This window comes from Lineus longissimus, chromosome 5, assembly GCF_910592395.1.
Source record: "Lineus longissimus chromosome 5, tnLinLong1.2, whole genome shotgun sequence".
NCBI classification, from domain to species: domain Eukaryota; kingdom Metazoa; phylum Nemertea; class Pilidiophora; order Heteronemertea; family Lineidae; genus Lineus; species Lineus longissimus.
The window spans coordinates 22,185,575-22,210,700 of NC_088312.1; the positions used below are offsets into that span (position 1 = coordinate 22,185,575).

At 42.1% G+C, this 25,126-nt stretch overlaps 2 protein-coding genes and 1 pseudogene across 2 annotated transcripts; 2 read left to right on the plus strand and 1 right to left on the minus strand.

Annotated features, from left to right (window-relative positions):
• Positions 1–1,523: 1,523 nt before the first annotated feature.
• LOC135487958 (small VCP/p97-interacting protein-like) lies at positions 1,524–2,960 on the minus strand. Its single transcript, XM_064772269.1, has 3 exons — positions 2,806–2,960; positions 2,359–2,517; positions 1,524–2,184 (listed from the first exon to the last, which is right to left on the minus strand). Exons 1-3 carry the CDS (start codon positions 2,860–2,862, stop codon positions 2,170–2,172), a joined length of 231 nt encoding a protein of 76 aa, XP_064628339.1. The 5' UTR covers positions 2,863–2,960; the 3' UTR covers positions 1,524–2,169.
• A 61-nt stretch (positions 2,961–3,021) lies between these two features.
• On the plus strand, positions 3,022–14,335 carry LOC135487918 (glutamine-dependent NAD(+) synthetase-like). The gene is made up of 19 exons (XM_064772176.1): positions 3,022–3,319; positions 4,187–4,247; positions 4,524–4,640; positions 5,082–5,135; positions 5,553–5,694; positions 5,955–6,043; positions 7,743–7,860; positions 8,069–8,200; positions 8,868–8,942; positions 9,301–9,425; positions 10,935–11,086; positions 11,628–11,766; positions 11,973–12,138; positions 12,484–12,590; positions 12,701–12,832; positions 13,025–13,094; positions 13,320–13,448; positions 13,557–13,733; positions 13,851–14,335. Exons 1-19 carry the CDS (start codon positions 3,235–3,237, stop codon positions 13,977–13,979), a joined length of 2,199 nt encoding a protein of 732 aa, XP_064628246.1. The 5' UTR covers positions 3,022–3,234; the 3' UTR covers positions 13,980–14,335.
• Positions 14,336–16,830: 2,495 nt separating this feature from the next.
• Positions 16,831–18,461, plus strand: LOC135487931 (tubulin alpha-1A chain-like; annotated as a pseudogene).
• Positions 18,462–25,126: the final 6,665 nt, after the last annotated feature.

Genomic DNA, 25,126 nt, shown 5'->3' on the forward strand with positions numbered 1-25,126 from the left:
GGGGTATACGTAGATGCCCTTTCTACCAATGTCTATAAAGTTTCAGTGAGCAAGTTGAACATAATTACTCTCAGTGCCGGTAAAAGATAAGTGAGCGTTCGTGACGCTATGTATTCAGGACATGTCATGTTCATTTTATACTAGTGTATTTTGTGACGCCGTCGTAGGATTTCGTCGCGATTCCATAGACTAAGACTCTGTCATTAAATCAAGGTACCATCCATGTGTTATTGTTAGCCTAGGCTTCCTTAAAAGTTCTGCACTGAAGAGCGTTTCGTCGTTGTCTTTGGAGGTCCGCCATTGCAGAAGATGTGCTCCGCCACGAATCTGTGCACCTTTTCAACTTCCATAATTACTCTAATTAACACCTGTAATGAAGAAAGTATGAATTACCGGGGTATATTGTTGTACAAAACACAAGCAGCAAGGAATTGATCTGGTGCTCAAAGAAGTGATAAACTGTTCAAACGCTGTCCAAGCCAAAATGCCAACATGCACTCTGATGACCATGCATGAATGCATGCATGCACGCCCCGCCTGCACTGACACTGTACTCCCGGTCAACGGGTCATGCTTGAATTGCAAACAAAAACACTCCATAAAATCATATCTACGTAAGCAAAGGCCCAAAAGTAACCTAAACACGGTGCTCGGTGGTATACTCCTCACATTGGACCACTTCGAAAACGAAAAAAATGGGAGAAAAATTCTTTTTGGAGTACTTACAGCAAGAGACATGAGAGATTCAGCTTGTACAGGAGACAACCGGCATGACCGGACAAAGCGATTTGGAGAGGGCGGGTGATCCGGGTCATTTGTAAGAAGCGCTCTCATTGGTTGTTTCTGACGGCGCGAATAAGAACGGAAACAATGGCTCCATGTACCGTGGCGGTGCGAATAGCCAGTGCGTTTTGAAAAACCAAAAAAATTGTTTGTAGGATATACAATAGTTACTCTCGTTATTTCTCATCATTATACGCACACACGTGTATCTTAAGAGCCCCCCTAAGAAGGGGGGCTTATAAATAAAGTTCCGGTCATGCTATGGAGATTGCTTTCGTTCGCGTGGTTTATGATTTTGCAAGTGCGACACCGTAGATTATTGGTGGAATCCCTTACAATGACGTCATCAGAGAGAATTCCCCCAAATTCTACGATGGCTCATGATGGTCAACTAGATTTTTTAGTAAAATCGAACGAGTCCATCACAACTTCTTATCCATCTTGATTGCAGTTGTATAAATAAGTACGCAAGTTTCTACTGTTCTTTACTCTGTCTTCGGGAGACAGTAGTGCACCATGTCTCTTCTGGATGTGCCCTCACCTTCATAACTCGCCATGTTCTTTTACGGTCATCAGATGCTACGAATTTCACAGTACTATTTGATACACACTATTCTGTCAGATCGAATGCCACGAAGTGCGTTTCAAGGAGGCTGGGGACGACGCAGGCAGAAGTGGTCAGGGGGGGGGGGCAAATGTGGGAAACTAGAATAATAAAGAATGGAAGTCTTACTCTTATCTTATACAGAATAGAAAGGGTATTTTATTCTGGAAAATTAATTTGACATTTTAATCAACCAGTGTCATGCTACATTCTAGACTACCAAGTTATTGCCACATACAAGCTTATGCAAAAAATAAGTTAAACTGATAGTAAATAATAATTGAAGTGCAAAATACACACGTGACAGCAAAATTGTTTCGTTTCATAAAACGCTCTGTAAATTCCCACTGCCACTTTGGCCAACCAGGTTTTACTCCTCAGAACCATCATGATTTGTGACTCGCTCTACCAAAACTAGGCGCTTGTCGCATCTGAACTTGACAGGTTGATACGGACTTGTTGTTCAGTTCAGATGCGACAAGCGCCTAGTTTTGGTAGAGCGGGTCACATTTTCAAACAGAGTCAATGACGGACTTCTCATCAATTTCTCCATTTCAATGGCAGCTACATACACTTCAGCTTCAAATACCAAGCCTTCACCCTTGATACACAAACAGAGAATGAATACAGGATGCAGTGTCACGTTAAATTCTTCCAGCAATGGTGAAGTTCCTTGATTATCAACACCAAAGTCTGACTAGCACCATTTGTCCATAAATCCAATGCCCAGTGACCAACACTTAAACATTCTGTGATAGATTGTGAACCATCTGAGTTATTGGTTATCCAACTTGCCACTGAAAAAGAAGAACATAAGTAGAATTGAAACCAGCTAATAACCCACAGTGATTGTTAATGGACACAATGCTCAATCAAACAACCAACTTGACTCTTACATCCTACAAGATTAACTTCAAGCTGAACTTCATTCTCCCTACACGGGAACCTGAAGTCTTTTTTTCTCAACATACCCGTAGTCCTTCTTCATTTCCTTGCAGTTCCGACTTCTTCTCCAGCTCCTCTCTTTTCTGTTGCTTTCTTTTTAAGCCTTCCGGGTCTTTCACACCTCGCCCTTCAAGACCTTTTTGTCGCTTCTCGGCAGCCTCTGCAGCTTGGCGTCTTCGAGTTTCCTGTAATAACCATCTTTATCAATATCATATTGCCCGATTGGGCAAAAAATAAGCTTTCACTCTCCTTACCAAAGCATTAGCATTGGTCTGTTATTCGAGACTACAATATTTCACTCATAACTGCTACGATTTTGCAGCATAGAACTGTCATTCATTGTTATTTATTATCATCAATGCAGTAAATACAAAAGGCATTAGGCCTGCGGCCATGATAGTATGGGCCATGCAGTGCATTTTTTGGTCACACTGCAGCAGTAAATCATCCAAATTAAAAATCATATATATCACCTCGTCTGGTGTGTTACTGCTTGCACCACCACTCATAGATTCTAAACATCCACCCATCTTCCAAAATAAAGTAGGACGTGAAAATTATTGGAAAAAGTGAGTTGTTTTCTTAATATTTTGTTGTCAAAATGAAATTGGGGAAACCCCCTTGTCAGTTGTTGTAGATTCGCAGCAAAGGAATTCCCTTCCCAAAAATGTTTCACTTACTACAAAATTAAAACTGACCATGCGTTAAATCTGAAATATTTATTCAAAGTAAATTAACTATCAACTTGAATTATCTAAATTTTTGAAATTTCTGTGTTTTTGGCGGGGATTCCCTTGCTGCAAAAAGGGGTTCCCCAATATTAGTGTTTGCAATCTTGTCAAATTCTTCTCTATTTTTCCTTTTTATTTTTACTTTAGACATAAAAGTGGTAAAGAATTTCAATGGGTCGAAAGGTGACATTAGCGACATGTTCTCTCAATCAATGGGCTATGGATTTTGAGGGAAACATGCAAAGAATTATCAAAAGTAAGAGGATTTCTCAGCTGCAGGCAGGCAGGGGCTTTCTTAAAATTCTTACACTTGACTTATGACTTGTCTTGGGCCTAGGCCTATACATGCTTCCCGAAATTGGTGGCTTGCATTGGAACTAACTTTTTCCCCCTTATCCGTCATTAAAGGCATTCAAGTGTGTTGGTCAACCATGACTATCTCCTTTGTCCCTCCACCATGAGGCCTAGTTTCCCCTTATGACATTACTATTTCGGACACTCGGCGCCCCATTTCTGGAAAGGTGTAAACCGTGTACAGGTTGATCCAAAATACATACCCTCCCATCCCACTACTCTTACATGCACCCAGGCCCCAGGCCCAGCATGCATAGCATCAGCAAACAAAAGTATACCTACTCTAGACTTTCTCTCTGCTTTAGCCTTTGAAACTACAGACAGGTAAAGCCAAAAGGGTAAATGAATAATGAACCTCGTCATCTTGTGATCATTGCCATGATCAACCGTCGTCGTCATTCATTCAAGTTAATTGTCAACTGGACTCGACTCGCCACAAGTGACAAGATTCAACTGACTTGAGGATCTTGACTTGACTCTTGTGGTGCCACTTAGCCTACAGACTTCCTTGCCTGATGCATACTGAATCAGGTATTGAGGTAACCAATTGGTTCAAAGTAGGAATCACTGGGCCTATTTTACATGTGCAAAATGCATGCAAAGCGACTGAGTGAGTGATAGCCAATATGTGAAAAGTAAGAAAACCATTTCTTTTTGTCACATTAGTCAATGCTCTGTGTGCTTTTAATTTTATGGCAAGGTATGCATTGCAAATCAAACTGGACATGAAATTGACTTTGAAAGGTGACCTTGTACTTTCAACTTTCAGGTATCGTCTTATCTAAAGAAAAGGGTGCCACGGTTAGATTGGGTCCCGAGCTGGAAGTTACGTATGTATTTCTGACTCCAATTCAGCAACGTTTTTATTCTAAAAGGTCAAAAGAATAAAAGTATGAATAGAATACTGTCCTTCACCTACATGTCTGATAGGACATTTTAAAGGGACCAAAAGATCAGATATCAGACTCAAAGGACTTAATGCACAGCAGACACTTTTATGTTTCCAGTCCAGGGAATTGGACATTTACATGTAAGCCTGTTGATGTGTTCAATTCAATGCAGTTAAATCACAATGATAAAATGTCTGTCTTATTTATTCATTTCAGCGGCTATGGGTGTGGTGACCATTTCTCTGAAAGTGATACTTTTCTGCACTCATGGCAGGTCCTGGCAGAAATACTCAACCATCCGTCCTGTACTGATATCATCTGTGATATAGGCATGTAAGTCCTCAAGTCCTAGTAAAGTAAGGAAATACAATCCAATACTAGTAGAGTTTCTAATTGGATAGACGACGCACTATTTTAGATTGGAAGAATGACCAGTGACCCGATCTGCCTTGCCGAGGATAGACGGAGAATAGTGTGGTGACTCATCGTCCTAGGTGCAGGGTCACCCCAATTGTCCCATAAATTTGTGACATGATGATGATGATGATGATGATGATGATGATGATGATGATGATGATGATGATGATGATGATGATGATGATGATGATTATTATGTAACTTAGAACAACAGCCAGCCACCAGAGAAATTGTGACTAGTCTCAAATGTAGCACATCAGCAGCTATAACTTGGACAACTAAGTTCTCATCCTGACCTAGATAAGCATCGGCTTGATTTTGATGAATCCTGTCACTTAGTATTTTCTTCTCATCCAGGCCTGTGATGCACAAGAATGTCGCGTATAACTGCAGGGTGATTATTTTCAATAGGTAAGTCTGATCTTGTATCATTTGATGTTTTCTTCCTGGCCGGCAGTTTTTGATGGTGGCTTTGGTAGATGATCTGGGTTGGTCCCAGAACTCTAAACCCACTATTTTTTTGTCTCCAAAGTAACTGTGGCACTCTGAGCCTGAGAGGTATCAGTGAACTGCACATGACTTGGTCCGGACCTGGCATGTCCCGGAGAACAAAGTGATGTCGAGAGAGGGGGTATGAACTATGATCCATGGTTTGGAATGGGAGACTACTGCTACTGTAAACCTGAAAGTCAACATATGAAGTTTATTCCATGTTTTAAATTTGAATCATTGAAAAAACATGGATGAAAGCTAAGATATAATGATTGGCCATCTTGCTAATTTAAATTATCCCTTTCTTCTGTAAAAACTCATGATATTTTATTATAGGAAAATATTGTTAATTCGTCCAAAGTTGGCCATGTGTGATGGTGGAAATTTCCGGGAGACGAGATGGTTCTCAGCGTGGGCCAAGCTCAAGGAAACCGAAGAACATTTCCTTCCCAGAATGATTCAGTCAGTTACCGGCCAGGTAGGGTACAGATTTCTTTGTCCGTATGTGTTATCAGTTTCGTATATTCACTGCAAATACAATACAAATATAGATATTCTTCTCAATTGTCAAATTGCAAAGGCAACATTTACACATGTCACCCCTGTTCCCCTAAATGAGTATTAGATGTTTGGTTGCAGAGTGTCATAGCCTCGACCAAAAGATGGATTAGTTTTCAGCTGGGGCCCTAACCTTGTAAAATCACATCTAAAATGGCCCAATCCTGTCTTCTTCTTCAGAAAACAGCACCTATTGGAGATGCTGTTATATCGACGCTCGACACTTGTATTGGGGTTGAAATCTGTGAAGAGCTTTATACATCTAAAAGGTTTGTGGATTTAGGACTTACCTTGATTTGCTGTGGTTATGAGGTTGATGTGGAAAGGCAAGGTAATGCTGACATTTAGATATCAAGATAGTGGTATGCTTTAGTAGCGGATCCAAAATGGCCGCCTGTGTTGCGCCACGTGACTGCGCATGAGGAGACAAGACCACAATTGATTTTTTAAGCCTTTTAGCAGTTAAATTGTCAATGTTTGACCGCGACGCATCAAAGAACGCATGGTGTTGTGAATCTGAAATTTAGATTATGTTATTTCGGACAGTCGGGCAAGTAAATGGTGAAAAATAAAATGGTGATTGACCACGGAAATTTTTTTTTAATCGACAAATTAGACAGACTTTGATATTTCCACTCTTTTCAGCCAACTGGCAGAAAAAACTCAAAACACGCCCCCTATTACCCAATTAGCAAAATTCGAAATTAATTTTTTCATCAAATAATTTCTTTATATCTGTAGACTTGCCACAACAAATATTTTGTCAATATCTCTCCAAATATGTACTTGAGAGTAAAAAACATGCACTCGTCTAATAGATAGGCCTGGACCCTCCAACCTATGAATATTCATTAGTGGTCTTGTCTCAATGAAGGTACATTTCAGGGGTTAACATTTTGAGATTTTTTTCAAACTAATGTACATGACATCCCACAACTCTCCAACAAAGGAAAGTCATATCTGGACATTTTTGGAGAAATGAGAGACATTTCAAAGAGTGGTACAACTGTGCCAAAGCGACGAAAGAGGACAAAATCGACAAAAAGTCATGATTTTGCACCCAACAGCACCAAATTCAAAGACCTGCCCTGGCCAGAATAAGCAAGCTATGGAGCTGAAACTTTAGGATGTGATTTAGGAATACTTTTGCTGCTTAGGGCACAACTTTCAGAATCAAGGCCTAAGTAGTTTCAAAGAAATTACAAAATGAATGGCAACACAACAAGACTTGTAAAAATGAAACCGAACTTAGACCGGGGTTAGGTTGACTCTTATTTGGGTCAAATTAAGTTTTTTTCTCATTATTTTAGCTTGTTTTGACCTTAAATCATCAGCAATACAATATTCTAAATGAATTAGAGTGATTTGAGCACATTCAAATTTTTCACTATATTGACCCAAAATGTAGTGTAAATAGAGACAAGACCACAATTGATTTTTTAAGCCTTTTAGCAGTTAAATTGTCAATGTTTGACCGCGATGCATCAAAGAACGCGTGGTGTTGTGAATCTGAAATTTAGATTATGTTATTCCGGACAGTCGGGCAAGTAAATGGTGAAAAATAAAATGGTGATTGACCACGGAAATTTTTTTTTAATCGACAAATTAGACAGACTTTGATATTTCCACTCTTTTCAGCCAACTGGCAGAAAAAACTCAAAACACGCCCCCTATTACCCAATTAGCAAAATTCGAAATTAATTTTTTCATCAAATAATTTCTTTATATCTGTAGACTTGCCACAACAAATATTTTGTCAATATCTCTCCAAATATGTACTTGAGAGTAAAAAACATGCACTCGTCTAATAGATAGGCCTGGACCCTCCAACCTATGAATATTCATTAGTGGTCTTGTCTCAATGAGTCCAGCATCAAATAAAACCTACCACAACATTTTTCAAGTTGCTCTATGATGTGTAAGGAATCTACAGCCATTCTTGGACACACCTTTGACTCTTGCTTTCAGCTCACATGTTGACATGGGCCTGGATGGAGTTGAGATATTCACAAATGCCAGCGGAAGTCATCACCAACTACGAAAGGCCAATATCAGGGTGGATTTAGTCACGTCTGCAAGCTCAAAGGTATTTCCTGTGTCTGATCATACTTTTCTCAGTTTTGAATGGATCTTTGTTTGAGTGTGTTAAAAAGTCTATGAAATCAGAAGGGCACAACAGGACAGGTATTGGAGGTAAGCGAAGTTAAAAGATGTGGTAAGCTCTAAAGGCAAAAAACAACTCTGGGCCAAATTAACAATTTAAAGCTGTTTTGAAAGACTTCTTTGTTCTTCAGAGTGGTGGTATTTATCTCTATGCGAATTTCTTTGGGTGTGATGGTGAGAGAGTGTGTTATGATGGTTGCTCCATGGTGGCTGTGAATGGAGACATCGTTGCCAGAGGAGCTCAGTTCTCCCTGAAAGAAGTGGTAAGTTTCTGTCCCTTTGTTGACCTACATGTACTCTCTGGTCTCCAGGCTCTCATGCAGGAATGGCCAGCCAAACACAGATTGACCCAAAGCTTAAATCCACTTGGGAGTTTCTGGGTCATCATAAATGCTTACCATGACTGCCGTAATGAAAACCAGTGGAGTTTCAATATACATTGTACTTACTCTTTATCAATCAATCAATCATTTGGGATTTAAGGTGCCTATATCCACAAAAAAAACGTGATCAAAGACACCAGAGAAACCAATCAAAAAAGTATAAGCTGCTGGCTATTTTGACAGACTGCTGCCTAGTTAGAGAACAGGAAAGTTTTCAGCTTTCTCTTGAAGACAAGGATACTGCTGCTCGCATGAATTTCCTGTGGTAGCCCGTTCCACAGGCGCGGCGCAACACAAGCAAAAGCCCTGTCTCCAAAGGAAGCCATCCTGCTGCGTGGTTGCACCAGCAGCAGTCTGTCCGAGGAATGCAATGATCCGGACGGGTTGTACATTGTTAGAAGATCTTGCAAATAAACTGGCGCAACACCATTTATGCATTTAAATGTTAGCAACAGAACTTTAAATTTAATTCTGCTGGCTACGGGTAGAACGGGTTTAAAGGTTCAATGCTCTTAATTCAATCCTTCGTTGATTCTCTTTACTTCAGGAAGTAGTGACAGCGACTGTTGATCTTGAGGACGTCAGGATGTACAAGAACAAATTAAGATCAAGATGCACCAATGTAAGTCTGGACAAGATGCTTTTCATGTCGACGTCATTCTTCTTGGTCTGTTATTTGGTTTGGCTATCCCATTATGAGCCTTCTTGGCTTTTTCTTGTTATAAACAGGGTGAAAAGATTCTTTCTCAGTATAAGAATTCACAGTCTGGTTGCATTGGTACGACTTTTCTAGCTGTTTCACTCAACTTTTGCCCATTGGTTACACATGGTGATCAAAATGTTCCGATGGGGGTAAGGTTAGAAATGCTCAGTAATCAAGTGTAATTGAGTGTAAGTATGTTTTAAGTATGTTTTACATTGAAATATGAACTGTGCTAGAAATAGAATGCTGAATCTTGTGCTTGTTTGTTTTTGTCCAGAGTGCCAAAACCCCCAGCTACCCGAGGATCCATGTTGACTTCGCTTTGTCAGAGCAAAACGACATGTTCAAATCCTGCAGTGAACCGATGAAATGGAAGTATCACACACCTGAAGAGGAAATCAAGTAGAGTATCGATGGTTCCAAAATGGGCTGGAATCATGTATTGACTGAAATCAAGTACCGTATTTTCCGGCGTATGACCCGCGGCTTTTTGCCCTCAAACAGGCCCAAAAAGTGGGGGTGCGGGTAATACAAAGGTGCGGGTCTTGCGTGGATTCTGAGAGGGATAAGCCCCAACCCCAAAGAAAAAAAAGGGGACCAAACTGGTTACTTGATAAGGATTTATGTCCATCGTTTTCGCATTGTTTTCAACCAATATTTCCGCCATGATCGCATAGTTTGTGATGTCTCCGCTAGGGAAAATAGTTACGGCCATGCTGGAATTGATCCACTTTGGTTAACAATTAAAAAAAACATGGCGGTTCTAGGATGTCAACATCAATGAATGGCTTACTATTTTTGGAGAATGCGGGTCTTGGAGCAGTGCGGGTCATAATCAGGTGCGGGTCTTGCGTGGCTTTAGGTAATGGTCAAAGGGGGTGCGGGTCATAGGGCAGTGCGGGGGATAATCCGGAAAATACGGTAGAGTATCGATGGTTCCAAAATGGGCTGGAATCATGTATTGACTGAAATCAAGTAGAGTATCGATGGTTCCAAAATGGGCTGGAATCATGTATTGACTGAAATCAAGTAGAGTATCGATGGTTCCAAAATGGGCTGGAATCATGTATTGACTGAAATCAAGTAGAGTATCGATGGTTCCAAAATGGGCTGGAATCATGTATTGACTGAAATCAAGTAGAGTATCGATGGTTCCAAAATGGGCTGGAATCATGTATTGACTGAAATCAAGTAGAGTATCGATGGTTCCAAAATGGGCTGGAATCATGTATTGACTGAAATCAAGTAGAGTATCGATGGTTCTAAAATGGGCTGGAATCATGTATTGACTGAAATCAAGTAGAGTATCGATGGTTCCAAAATGGGCTGGAATCATGTATTGACTGAAATCAAGTAGAGTATCGATGGTTCTAAAATGGGCTGGAATCATGTATTGACTGAAATCAAGTAGAGTATCAATGGTTCCAAAATGGGCTGGAATCATGTATTGACTGAAATCAAGTAGAGTATCGATGGTTCCAAAATGGGCTGGAATCATGTATTGACTGAAATCAAGTAGAGTATCAATGGTTCCAAAATGGGCTGGAATCATGTATTGACTAAATGGGGTTTCTCTAGATACTGTCATGTCACCTGTTATCATATAAATAGGCTGCTTCCATATGTGGCTTTTCACTGACCTTGATCTGGGAACTTTACAATAACTGTCACTATTGTTGTTCTCCCCAGAGGCACTCTGGGTTATCAATCAAGGGCTTGCAGTTTAAAAAATGCTCAGCTTGACCTGAGGAGAATAGAATGGTCACCAGACCTGATTTCGAAGGTATGACCACCTTTGGACTGTGAGCCAGATGCCCTGATGAGTAAATGAAATGAAAGTATTGATTTACCGGTACAATGTACTACTTATACAGCCCATCATGCTCATTATTGAAATGCTTGCCTTCCCAGCCTGGGACCAGCACTATGGTTATGGGACTACCTGAGGAGAAGTGGACAGGGTGGATACTTCATCCCTCTCAGTGGAGGCATAGACAGCTCAAGCTCCGCCTGTATTGTCTACTCCATGTGTAAGCTTGTCTGTCAAGCGGCCAACGATGGAGGTAGGCAACTTTCAACGACAAGGGATAAAATTTAAAAGAATTTCTTTGGAGACTGGAGGGGCGTTGGGTGGATTTCTTTGGAGACTGGAGGGGCATTGGGTGGATTTCTTTGGAGACTGGAGGGGCATTGGGTGGATTTCTGTGCAATTTCCTTCGGGGTAATTACTCCTAGGTGCTGGTTGGAGCAAGAACTCCCAGGTGCGTGGTTGCTTATTTCAATTAGACAGTTGCCCCGGTTGTTTAAGTTAAAGTTTATGGTCTGATATCAACTGCTGTAGATGTGTCATCTGATTTCACACTCGTCTTTAACCCCGGTCTCCCTTAAGCCGTTCAGTAGAACTAAGATGAGCTGCTCATTCAGCCCAACAAACTGAGCATTTCTGACTGGTACCTATTTATACACCTTGGTGGAGAAAGTCAAGTTAGACCGTGTTCCCTAAAGTCTCAAGCCAACTGTGGGATTCGAACCAGGAACCTCTTGACCGCAAGCCAAGAGGCAGAGTCACTAGTCTACATTGGCTCATTTATTCATTATCTCCAGATGCCCAAGTGGTATGTGATGCTCAGCGCATTGTCGGTGAGCAAGGTTACATTCCTACCAATCCAAGAGAACTGGCTAGTAGGATATTTACCACTTGTTATATGGGGACAACCAACAGTTCTCTGGACACAAGGACGAGGTAAGCTAATCTTGTCAGGATGGCAATAGAAAAGTATAATGTGGCGGTACGACCTCTCTATTATTAAGTACACCCTTTGGACTGACTATCCTTTTAGACAGATGACCTGATTACAGAGTTCAAATTCAAAAGTTTTGAATTGTCGGCAAAATCTAAAAGTCTTAATTCCTTGATATTTAGTTAATGATGACATTTTCTTTTTCTAGAGCTAGGGATCTAGCTCAGGAGATCGGAAGTTATCACATTGACATCAACATTGACCCAGCAGTCGAAGCCGTCATGGGAATTTTCATCAAATTCTTTGGGTTGAAGCCAAAGTTTAAGGCGTTTGGTGGTAGTGTTAGGGAGAATATAGCATTACAGAATATACAGGTACGTGTCACTTTTTAAGTTCATCGAATGGTCCTGTTAAGTTGCTCAATATATGGTGAATACTTCATTCCATTTTGTTTGCTGAACTATTGGATTGCGTGTTATGTTTTTAAGGTAATCAAACACCAAGAATTATGGTCATTTTCATCTGACAGTTTCCTCTTTGAACTGATAGGGAAGCTGAAAGAGAGACTTTAGGTCATGAATAGACACCCTACCCTGAATGATGTCCAAGTTGCCCTACTGATTATGATGATGGTGGTGAATGGTGTTGTAGTTGATGGTCAGGTCGTTTCTCAGAAATTCTCCTTCTTTCCTCTTCAATGTGTTGACATTTGATTTCAGGCGCGTCTACGGATGGTTCTTGCCTACTTGTTTGCCCAGCTGACTCTCTGGGCTAGGGGAAAGTCTGGAGGACTTCTAGTGCTCGGCTCAGCTAATGTGGATGAAGGGTAAGTCTCATTATTTGACTAACCATCATCAACTATCATTGAGCATGAAGTGTTTGGGCTGTTTTCGTCTTTGATGCCCAGGTTTACATTCAGATATCTCTTGTTTTCAGATTACGTGGCTACCTCACAAAGTACGACTGTTCAAGTGCCGATGTGAACCCAATCGGGGGAATCAATAAGACAGATCTTAGAAGCTACATCAAATACTGCATCAGAATGTATGGCTTTAAATCTCTTTCGAGGTAAGGCGTGTATGAGGCATCACTGCCTGACCTCGGGTGCTGGATAAAGCTTGTCTTGAGGAAATATTTTTACAAAAATACATTTTGCATGTCAGTGTGTTTCTTGAGGAGTGACTTTGAATAATTTTTCATAAAATGTTAGTAAGAAACTGAAAGAAATCGCTATAAATCATTGACATATTGTACTTGCAGTATTTTTGATACTCCTCCTACGGCAGAATTGGAGCCACTCGTCGATGGACAGATTGCACAGACAGATGAGGTAAGTCTGTAAACAGGTCGGCAAGAAAAGTATAAAAATTGTGACAGGACGAGTAGAATTATGTGTTGCCAGGATTGAATCAGGCTCAAGATCAAATTGGTTTAGGATAATTGCTACATACCATGTCAGTAATACTGAGTTGTATCCCCAGTAGGGTGTACTTTTGAATGATTTTCTGAAGTATCTGCATCGCTGTAAAAATTATGATAGTCCAATTTTTTTCAGGATGACATGGGCATGACGTATGAAGAGCTGTCTTTCTATGGGAAACTACGGAAGATTCAGGGATGCGGTCCATACAGCATGTTTTGTAAGCTTGTTTACATGTGGAAGGAAAGATTCTCACCTAGAGAGGTAAGCGAAACTTGTGCAAGCCTTCCTGGAAATGCGAATTGGATTCATTGCACCAATGACTCCATCTCCAGCCAATTCCTCATTCTCCGTACAATTGATTTTTTCCAGATTGCAGCCAAAGTACAGCACTTCTTCCGCTACTATTCGATCAATCGGCACAAAATGACAACAATCACCCCTGCTTACCATGCTGAGGCATACAGTCCTGATGACAATCGCTTCGACCTGAGACAGTTCCTGTACAATGTGCGATGGCCATGGCAGTTTCGTTGTATTGACCAACAGGTAATTAGTTTTTTGGCTCATACTTTAAAGTAAAGGAAGGGAAAAAAACACAAGTAAAGTTCTCTCATTTCTTCTACAGTTTTACTGATTTTTCTGATTGTGCTATTGTCTTTTCAGGCCGAGAAAATGGAAGAAATGCTTAGGACAAAGACAGGTATAAGCGGACCAGACCTAGGCAAAAGAATGGCTGATGGTAGCCTCAAGGGGGAGGCTAGTGAAAGCAGGGGCAAAGGAGTTGTGGTGTAAAGGCCGAGTCATTCTCTACATCTTATAATAATTACCATCTTATAATAATTTCTCGGGGAGTAGCCTAGTAGTCCTGAGTCAAGGTGGAGGGCTGGTTAGATAAGGAGCGAGGTGGTGGCAGTGGTGTATGTCTTCATTTGAAAGGCCAGCCATTCCAGGACCTACTCTCGTGCACGTTACTGCTTTCTCAGGGACCAGAGCTGAGCCACAGAATGGGTGATAGTAGCAGCACGGTGGACAGTATGAGTAAAGAGGCAGCAGGGTTGTAATTTGTAGTGAAAATGTCTTGGCTTTAGTTTGAAGAGCCAGTCATTCTGTGATGCTTTGATATGGCAATCTTTTATTCAATAAAATTGTATATTTTGATAAATCTTTTTGTTTCTATTATGATTTAGTACATATTCAAGTTATCATACCTCAATCACATTGATTCAAAAATTTTCGTTTTGGGAGTAAATGCATTGATTCACTCTGGAGGTAATGGTATTCCCTTTCTGGGTTACTGATTACCATGCAACTTCCCGTTCTCTAGTCAAGGCTGCACAGAACTGGCCAATCATATGCGATTGCATTCTTCCTCGGCATGTGACCTGAGAAGATGAATTAGTGCATTTGGTGCTTCACCAGCGGTGATGACCCAGTGTTAAATGACTGGTCTCAACAATAAGACCGTCCTCTTTGTCCGTCAATTGAGTGTTGGTATGTGAATCATCTTGTCCTGGAGATGGTCACAATCTTGATGTGATTATCAGTGTGTGATGCATCTCACTTGGAGACCGTCACATTCTTGGATGTGATTATCAGTGTGTGATGCATCTCACTTCGAGACCATCACATTCTTGGATGTGATTATCAGTGTGTGATGCATCTCACTTGGAGACCGTCACATTCTTGGATGTGATTATCAGTGTGTGATGCATCTCACTTGGAGACCATCACATTCTTGGATGTGATAATCAGTGTGTGATGCATCTCACTTGGAGACCATCACATTCTTGGATGTGATAATCAGTGTGTGATGCATCTCACTTGGAGACCATCACATTCTTGGATGTGATAATCAGTGTGTGATGCATCTCACTTGGAGACCATCACATTCTTGGATGTGATTATCAGTGTGTGATGCATCTCACTTGGAGACCATCACATTCTTGGATGTGATAATCAGTGTGTGATGCATCTCACTTGGAGACCATCACATTCTTGGATGTGATAATCAGTCTGTGACACATTTCACTTGGAGAGTAGAGACAGTCACAATCCTGGATATGAGACAATCACAATCTTGATGTGAATATCAGATCGCACTAAACCTTTGCAATCAGTAGGTTAAACGTGCCATTTTTGTTGACAAGGACCCATTTTGCAAGTTCGGAGAGTTTCACCTTTCACACCTGCAGAATCAACTGCGCCCCTCTTGTCCAAGTCATCAGCTAGCACTGATATGTCTTCAAGATTGGTTGTTCCTCCAACACATCATTGCCTGCAGTACGAGCACATCTGTCTTTCAGGTGGATTGTTCCCTCTGTACACCATCCCCTTACGAAAAAGATCTCAGATTCACCATGGTAAAATCTGAGTTCACCATGCTCACCATGGTGAAATATTCGGCCGTCCCAATTATGGTGAAGTGCTGTCAGTTTACATGGTGAATTGTGGATTTACCCTGGTGAAAATGAGACACATTTTTCCTAATGGTCGCCCTGAGCTGGCACTGATCTGTCTTCAAGGTAGATTGTTCCCTGGTTCACCATCACCTAGACACTGCTAGACTAGAGCTTGCAGAGGAGGTGTAAACGTTTGGAGATGTCCAGGGCCAGGAGCTACAATGTAGCTAGGAAGCTGTCAGGAACGAGGGCAATCACGTGACCATGGACAACAAACCATGACGTGCCGTCAATGACCTCACGTCACGTGACGTCCTTGACGTCACGTCAGGGCAACACTGCTGATGGGGCCGAGAAACGCACGCTACGTCATTTTAAGTATCCCGCTTGGCCATTGAAATCACGTTGGGATCTTTGAGCTCTCTTTTCAAAGCAATTTTTGGTCTTTTTCGAAAGTAACTCTTCATAAACTTCAATCATGGTAAGTTACCGTTTAAATTATAAAGCGAGACTATAGGCATTGACAAACCATGCCGTAGCACACCAAGTTAGGATGAAGTTTTACCGTAACTTTTTAAAACGCCAGCTCTCTCGAATTCGATCCAGTCTGTGAGACACTGAGAGAGAGAGTGAGAGTCTCCTGTCCGGCAGCAGATGCGGGATAGATGTCACCCCTTCCAGTTCCACTCTTCCCAGCAAACCCAATTCAAATACCAGCGAACCTGTTCGGGTTCCAAAAAAGCAACGCAAAACGCGGCATCATTTCTCAACTGTCAACATTTTGGACTGTTGGACTTGGAGCAAACTAAAGCATAATAAATTGAAATCTCAAATGAATGTATCCTGTTCCACTCCAGCGTACTATTATTAATTATTATTATTCCATTCATATTCATCCTGTCCCAGCGCATCAACTATCATTCCATATTCTTAATAAACTCATTCCGACCAAAACAGCCCCAGAAAAAGGCCCGAGGTTGCAGCAACAGCATAGGAAATTTTATCACACAATTTGTCACAAAATTTCTACTTGCTTTTGAGAATCACAACTCAAATCATGGTCGGGGACAATGACATTTTGCCGAGGATATGCAACATTTCGTAGGAGGAGGATTACAACGGTATATCTATGTCTGCAAAAGAAAAGAAAAAAACAATAGGGCCTAAACAATATCTTCGACACCCACACAGTGGAATCTTTGGCATGCTCATTCAATTTCACCGTTATCCTCTTTCCAGCGAGAATGTATTTCCGTCCATGTTGGCCAGGCTGGCGTCCAGATGGGCAATGCCTGCTGGGAGTTGTACTGCCTGGAGCACGGTATCCAGCCCGATGGCCAGATGCCCAGTGACAAGACCATCGGAGGCGGTGACGACTCCTTCAACACCTTCTTCAGCGAGACTGGTGCTGGCAAACACGTCCCAAGGTGTGTCTTCGTCGATCTTGAGCCAACTGTAATCGGTAAGTAGGCCTTTCTCATTTTCTGGATTTTAAAGTATTACTTTTACACAAATATCTTGTTTTTTGGTTGTAATGTTGTTATAGAACCATCTCTCAAGTGATGTTCCAATTGCCTTAACAATGAATGACGCTTTTTTTTTCGAACCGAAGTAAATAGAACGACTGTAAATTACAACAAAAATGCCGAGACCAAGAGAAACATGAGAAACATATGAAAACTTCCTGGAGATAAATAATACATACATTGTATTCACTGATTATTGAACCGTCCTCTCTTATTCAGATGAGGTCCGAACTGGAACCTACCGCCAGCTCTTCCATCCCGAGCAGCTCATCACTGGTAAGGAAGATGCCGCCAACAACTACGCCCGAGGTCACTACACCGTCGGAAAGGAGATCGTTGACCTCGTCCTGGACAGAATTCGCAAGTTGGCCGATCAATGCACTGGTCTCCAGGGATTCCTCATCTTCCACTCCTTCGGTGGTGGGACCGGATCCGGATTCACCTCCCTTCTCATGGAGCGTCTCTCCGTCGACTACGGCAAGAAGTCCAAGCTGGAGTTCGCCATCTACCCGGCTCCCCAGATCTCCACCGCTGTTGTTGAGCCATACAACTCCATCTTGACCACCCATACGACTCTTGAGCACTCCGACTGTGCTTTCATGGTCGACAACGAGGCCATCTACGACATCTGTCGCCGTAACTTGGACATCGAGCGACCAACCTACACCAACTTGAACAGGCTCATCGGTCAGATCGTCAGCTCCATCACTGCGTCCCTCCGCTTCGATGGCGCCCTCAACGTCGACTTGACTGAGTTCCAGACGAACTTGGTGCCATACCCCCGTATCCACTTCCCTCTGGCCACCTACGCCCCAGTCATCTCTGCCGAGAAAGCATACCATGAGCAGTTGTCCGTTGCTGAGATCACCAACGCCTGCTTCGAGCCAGCCAACCAAATGGTGAAATGTGACCCACGTCACGGGAAGTACATGGCCTGCTGCATGTTGTACCGTGGTGATGTTGTCCCCAAGGATGTCAACGCTTCTATCGCCACCATCAAGACCAAGAGGACAATCCAGTTTGTCGATTGGTGTCCAACTGGTTTCAAGGTCGGAATCAACTACCAGCCACCAACTATCGTCCCAGGTGGCGACTTGGCCAAGGTCCAGCGTGCCCTCTGCATGTTGAGCAACACGACCGCCATCGCCGAGGCTTGGGCTCGTCTTGACCATAAGTTTGATCTGATGTACGCCAAGCGTGCCTTCGTCCACTGGTACGTCGGAGAGGGTATGGAAGAGGGAGAGTTTTCCGAGGCTCGTGAAGATTTGGCTGCTCTTGAGAAGGATTACGAAGAGGTCGGTATTGACTCCGTCGAGGCCGAGGGTGAGGAAGAGGGCGAAGAATACTAAGCAAGTTGAAAGTGCAAGAAGGAACCACAATCACTAAAATCTTCCGATTGGAGTAATCCTTGATTGGCGTTTGCCATCGTATTGACATATGAACTTTGCGAAATGTTAGCGGCATTTCGCCTAATAAACATTTCAATTTTCAAAAGAAAGAGTATTGCGATTATCGTCATTGTTAAAACATGAGAAGTTGTTGTCTATTCATAGTCATATAAAAAAGTATTTTAATATAAATGTGTGGTTGTACAGAAAAGTGTTTGCACCATTTTGTTTTGTTCTTTATGTGTGTATGCTACGCTACTTTTGGACATTGTAGGATCATCTTGAGGAAATCTAGTATTGTTCCATTCTTTTAGCCAAACGAATACTAAAAATGCAGTAACACAAAAAGTGTTTCAAAACGTGTACATTTGTGTTCATGGATGAGCGTATTTCGCAAATTCCCCGGGATATTTACACAAGTACGTACAAGCAAATGGATCAGGTTGGCACAACGTTGCTGCATTGTCGTCTGAACAAACAAACTGTCATCCAGGACACCAATCCGTCTGTGTTGAGGCGACCATTTTGAAATTTACGCCGGAAGACATATTTCTCACATCGTAACATCCACGTGTCTTGCGTATTGTTCTCAAATGTTACTTCGATCGCTGGTTTGTTTTGAATTCGAAACAATTGTATAATATACATGCATACACCGTGAGATGTCTTCTACTATAACGTCATTGCAATGGCCCACCTCTTGCTTGATGATTGAAATTCACAAGGCGTATGATATATCGTGAAGATTGCATTCCCATCATGAAATATGGCTGTAACTTACAAACTCAACCCCAAAATGCGAGGTGCCCGTGGCTAACACTCACCATTTAGGCGGAACACCCGCGGCAGAGCGGAGCCAGGTGGTAGGAAAATCCGGCGTCACTTCATGTAATATTCAACACTTGGAAACCATTTAGCTTTGATCAGATTTCAATTGTTGACAAAATGAGTCGGAAGCAAGAGCAAATAGAACCAATCAAAGGTTCTTTCAAAAGTCAATTTATGCAATGGAAACTCGTTATCAAACCCAAATTCAGGTTTCAAAAATCATCATGGCACTGTGTACCCAACGTATCACCACTTGTCCTCAGACACAATGGGCTGACAATCAGGGTACAGAGTGTTATCTTTTGAAGGTGATGGGACTTTTGAAATTGCAGCTGTATATATCGTGAAGTTTTATAGCTTGATTTGAACATTTGAATTGAACGTGGTGCGTATACTGGCAAAAGTGGCCAAATTGTACGAAATGCATATTTTAGTTGCTGGCTTCTCAGCCGAAGCTTGTGGCCGTTTCTATAGGGCTCTTTCAATAAACAAGTTCATGTTTATTGTGCTATTTTCTGAAAAACAAAATATTGGGTTGAAAAGTTCATCATCTAATCATGGTCATTGACATTTGATACTGGCGCCAGACCATTTTTTTCTCGCCGATTGGTCCATCACTGACACCATCCGCAACTTTGCATGATTCTCTTCACCCGCGCCGTGGACCAAAAGTGCACCTCGGGTCACCAGATTGGCGGGAATCTGGGTGATACTTCACAGGCAAATAGACATTATTGATGGCACTTGGAAGTATCTGTCTGGAGCTGAAGCATCAGTCAATAAGATGAAGTCAAGACAGTAAATGCGTATTTAAGTGATAACCTACATTTGTAGTTTTTTTGGCGGAAAAGCGGAAATTTCGTGAACTGTTCTTTTTATGACAAATCAGTCGACGTAGCTTTTTCTCGCTTGCCATCAAAGCAGATATTTGTCGTAAAACTTCAGACTAAGTTATCAAAGTGCAAATTGAACACACTTGGCCTACTAAAAGCAGCAGGGAAGAAAAATACTTGTATCGGCAGGCTTTAATGTGATTTATAGGGAAATTGGCGTTCAACATTCTGAAAACACCACTAGGTGAAATTGCGGGACTTATTCCTACACGATAGTTTCCCCCAAAAAGGGTTCAAATTTGAAAGCATCATGGCTTCCTGCCCTTTTTCTGACCCCTTACCTGGTGACGCTACTACCCTTCACCTCAGACACGTGCGCCACGCGTTCCTCTCCTTAGACGAGTCTTAGACACTCCCCGAGATTTCGGTAATCTGTCACGCCAAGGGAACAAACACAGCCCTTTTGCGACCCTCGCAGCACGCAGGGTATCAAGCTATCACCGTCCCGGGGGTTAGGTACACATAAAAATCTCGCAAACGTAGCCCGTTAAGCCAAAGCGCTGATGCGGGAGAAATTATTCAGCGATATCACGTATGAACTTTGAAATGTTGTCAAAGGAATTAGGCAATCATTTCCTGCTTGTGTTATATTTATGACCCTTTATCATAAAGGGACTCTGATTCCTAATTTGGACCCTTTTCAGGAAATCGCAAGGGTTTTATTGAATATTAATGAAAGCATAACTCAAGGCGTTCAGGGTCGTTCATTTAGAACGTACACATTCCCGATTGGCCATCCTCCAAACAGCCATAGGTTTACAGAAAGTCACCAAAATGGCTGGGATGCGGGCCACTTTAATCGGTTGGTTCACCTATTTGGTTTATTTTGGGTCACCTTTTCGATTGGGTCACCTAACTACAGTGATGAGCAGGCGGATCGATTCAAATTACATATCATCTTCCTGGCCACCTAAATCCCACACCGAAATTGTCCCTTCAAATCACGTGCACGGAGCTATATAGATACGATTGCCGTGTGCATGGGCATTTTCGACTCCAAAGGAATCGACTCGAATCTTAATTCAAATCCGGCATTGCTGACATCACTGGCGCCAAAGACTATTTCTTTTGACCCTGTTGACCTCGCTTCTAAAATTTTTTGAGAAAGCCATTCAAACATCTTAATCAAATGCGACGATTATCTTTTATATCACCGAGCTATATAAATACGATATATCAAGAAAACTCTGTTGCAATATTGAATTATACGATTATCTGGGACTATTTGTACCCAATTACTCTTCCGCCAACGTAACCTCGTCACAATCATTGCGCTTTTTCAATATGGCGACGAATTGAACAAAAAAAAATCCCTGTCTGTCATACCTCTTACAGTAAAGCCTTGATGGCCTCGGCGGTTAGACGGCTGCACTACGGTTTGGGTGGTCACGAGTTCGAACCCCGGCGAATCTACTTTTTTCGTGTTTTTTGAAACATTTTCTTCTTAATAATTATTCATTCATGTACGTTTATCAGGCGCGGATCCAAGCGGGTGCACCAGACGCATGGCTCCTAATTGATGTAAACTTTTTTTTTTGACCACTCATGAAATTTTGGAACACACCTGTCCAAGAATTTTGATTAGAAATGCAGTGCACGCTCCCTCTTCTTCCAGTTCCTAGATTCGCCGGCCCTCTTATGCCATCATCTTTTACCATTGTGAATATTATCATGAAGAAAACCCCTTCACCCGAACTTTTCAAGCTGAAGTACACACTGATTCCAGGTGTTCGAGCAATCCAGGGAATGGTTTGACTAGTCGGCAGCTTGAATTCCCGAGGCTACATTGAGGCCAACAACTATTTTGGTTGACCTTGATTCCAAACCCTTTTTCAAAATGGCCATTCAAAGCATAAAATCAGCTACAAACATTCTTTGTTGAAGGGACAACTTTGGCATGAGACAGGCTGTTTTTCATGCAAAATAGCTTCAAGTATAATCGGTTTACCTACATTTGCTCCGTAAAGCTACATTTTCCCTATGGAGCCCAGACTACTTCTTGGGCTCTGATCTGGGTAAATATGTCTTTGCCTCGCCGCCAGAAAAAGTCTTGTTCAACCGGATTTCGTACTTATACCGATTCTCGCTATTGAGCTATTTGTGGGCGTTGTCATACTAATGAGGCATGCAGAAGCCAGTTGCCCAGAGCCCGATCCCCGGAATGAACTTTGGAACTCGGAGATCAACTATACTATACGGTCTATTTTCCCACATCTGAGGGGCCAGATAAGAGAAAACTTAGTCCCCTCTGCTAACAAAACGTATTGTGGTTCAGGGGTAAACACCCCAACGTTTTGGTAGTTACGAAATGAGGAAGAACCAAAATTCTTTCCCGCGGGTAAGATCCTTTCCACCATCTATTAACCATAGTGCGAGAGAACCACAGGCCCTTAGGACCCATCTAATGAGCCCTTCAAATCTCCCTTTCCCTCATCCGTTAAGACAGGATGCATCGGGCGGGCGTGTCACCCAATAATAGTTACAGACTCCACCAGCGTTATATTGTTGGGATGTCACCCAAGGCCGTGTGTGCGGGATGTCGGATAAACAGCAATGATGTCTTTGAGGAGTCATGAGACGTCCGTTTTTCACCTCTTCTTCACCTTTCAAGCTGCCCTGCGCGCCGGTGGTTATAGGTGGTTGCCCATCATAAGTTTTACTGTAAGAGATCCCAGGTTCGAATCCCGTTTGAGCCGCATGTTATTTTCTCTTGGTCACATTCAGAAGCGCAAATAGGACTTGATGATGATGAACGAGCCATGGGCGTTTAAAAGAAACCAAAGATTGAGATCCGGCACGAAACCTTAAATTCCTTCGCAAGCTGATTCATCAGCAATCATCTTTCGACAACCACAAAGACAGCCGTGTAAGGTAACCAAATCCTCATTTCTGGTGGCCGCTGCGTCCAGCCAACGACAGCGGACTCCATAAAATTCCGTATAAATTTTCTTAAAATTCTAACTACTCTCTTTAATAGTGTTTTACGGAAGGGAAGTATAGCAGTAATCTGTCATTAACGAATCAAGGTCCAGATGTGCTGGGCACGAAACCACATATTTTTTCACAATCCAATTCAACGTTCATCATATTTTGACAGCCGCAACGATGGCTGTAGCGGCTGTAAAGGTAACCCGATCCTCAATGCTGGTGGCCTCATCCAACCCAAGGACGATGAGGAGACAAGATCTAGACATTGTTGCAGGACAATACCAAGGATGCAACGGAATGATAATAGGATGCAACCATGATTGTTTGGGGATATCATCTGATAATCTTCTTATGTGGCCAGCGCGGTTTTGAAGGGCGACCTGGCGTGGTTTCACGTAATGCGCGGGAATCCTGTAGAATTTCTAGCTAATTGAAACTTTTGGCGGGTAGGGTGGTATTTGTAAAGGATCATCTGTTGAGGGTTTTGTAAGGAGATACGGTAGGGGTCACCTATTCCATTATCCCGCCAGTGCTTTGCATGTTTCCACCCTGCCGTTCTTGCCCGGACCCTAGAGTTCGAGAACTACACCCTTGACAAATGTATTTGCCGTGCAACAAGCCGACAAGACATGTTTGGAAATTCCTACCCGACGTCAGGGCGTACGATCAACAACACACTGTGTGATATACGAGTATATTTCAACTTTTGAAAGATTGCGGGTCTTAAGCGTCTGCCATGCTTGGGGCAGTGGGATACTGAACTGGAAGGTTGACACTACTGAGCCAAGTCAAACGATATCATAGTAGGGATCCCGTCCTCCGTCATCTTCCTCGGGCGGGCACGTGGCAGGGCTGTCGTCATGTTGCCATGCGGGTTGGCGTAGGGAAATACCGCTACAAGATTTCAGGGGCGGCGAATTTCCTTGAGCGTATCATGTACCGGAATGTGAAACCTAATGGCCTAACAGCTCGAGAAATGGCACTCGGCTTTTGTGGTTTCACACAGAAACGGCAGCAGTTGAACAAAATCTTATACTAGTATTTCATCTGAAACTTCAAGGTCCGAACTACTGGAAATATATACTTTCCCAGAATTTGACAAAGCATGGCCAAGAACGAGCCAGTTGAAGCGAACTATACTTACAACCTTTCCCAGCCATCCTAGGCTTTATTGCGTGTCGTGCCATCGCAAATTGGCGGACCTTAGGGTGTAAACGTGCTCGAAAGGAATCAAGTAAAATGATCTCATTTGAAAATAGCATTTTATTTATAAAATATATCGTGTAGACTTTGGCAGTGAAAACATTTATATACAGAACCTATAAAAGGCAGTTTTTACAAAAAAATCACAGTTCGTGATTCGAAGTGCTTACAACCATTCATGCTTGAACTTTAACGATCTTCAAAAAAGATTACCCAGGGAAGCCCTCTTAGACCATATCTTTCTGCGTTAATAGCTATAGAAACTTAAAAAATACAAATGAAACTTTAAGTACGAGTACACGTTCAAATTTGCTATCCTAAATGTGATCACTAAGAGGGTCGTGTAACCCTGGCGGGAGGGATCAGCGCATTTCATGCCATAAGATTACCAGTTGACTATCACTGAGAAAGGTTTCCTCAACAGGGTAACGATTCAAATATCTTTGTTACGTGAATAAGATCAAAAAGCTTTAAGTACGTGTCGTGGGTTTTTGATACAAGTTAAGATTTATAAAGCTAAATATTTTAAGTACGGTACTTAGAGTTAGGGGAAAAGATTGAGCTCTTCAACGTATGTTTCACATAACGATTCCCCAATACACTATTTCGGAACCAATGCATGCAGGTTTTTTAATGCGAATTTACTTTCACCGCCACCTGCACATTCGAAGCACATTTTAGGGATCCCCAGTTCATTCTCCTATCAGTATGACAGGACCATTCAACCACTTTTCGAAGACGACCTTTTGACCGACAAATAGTGTCCTTGAAATG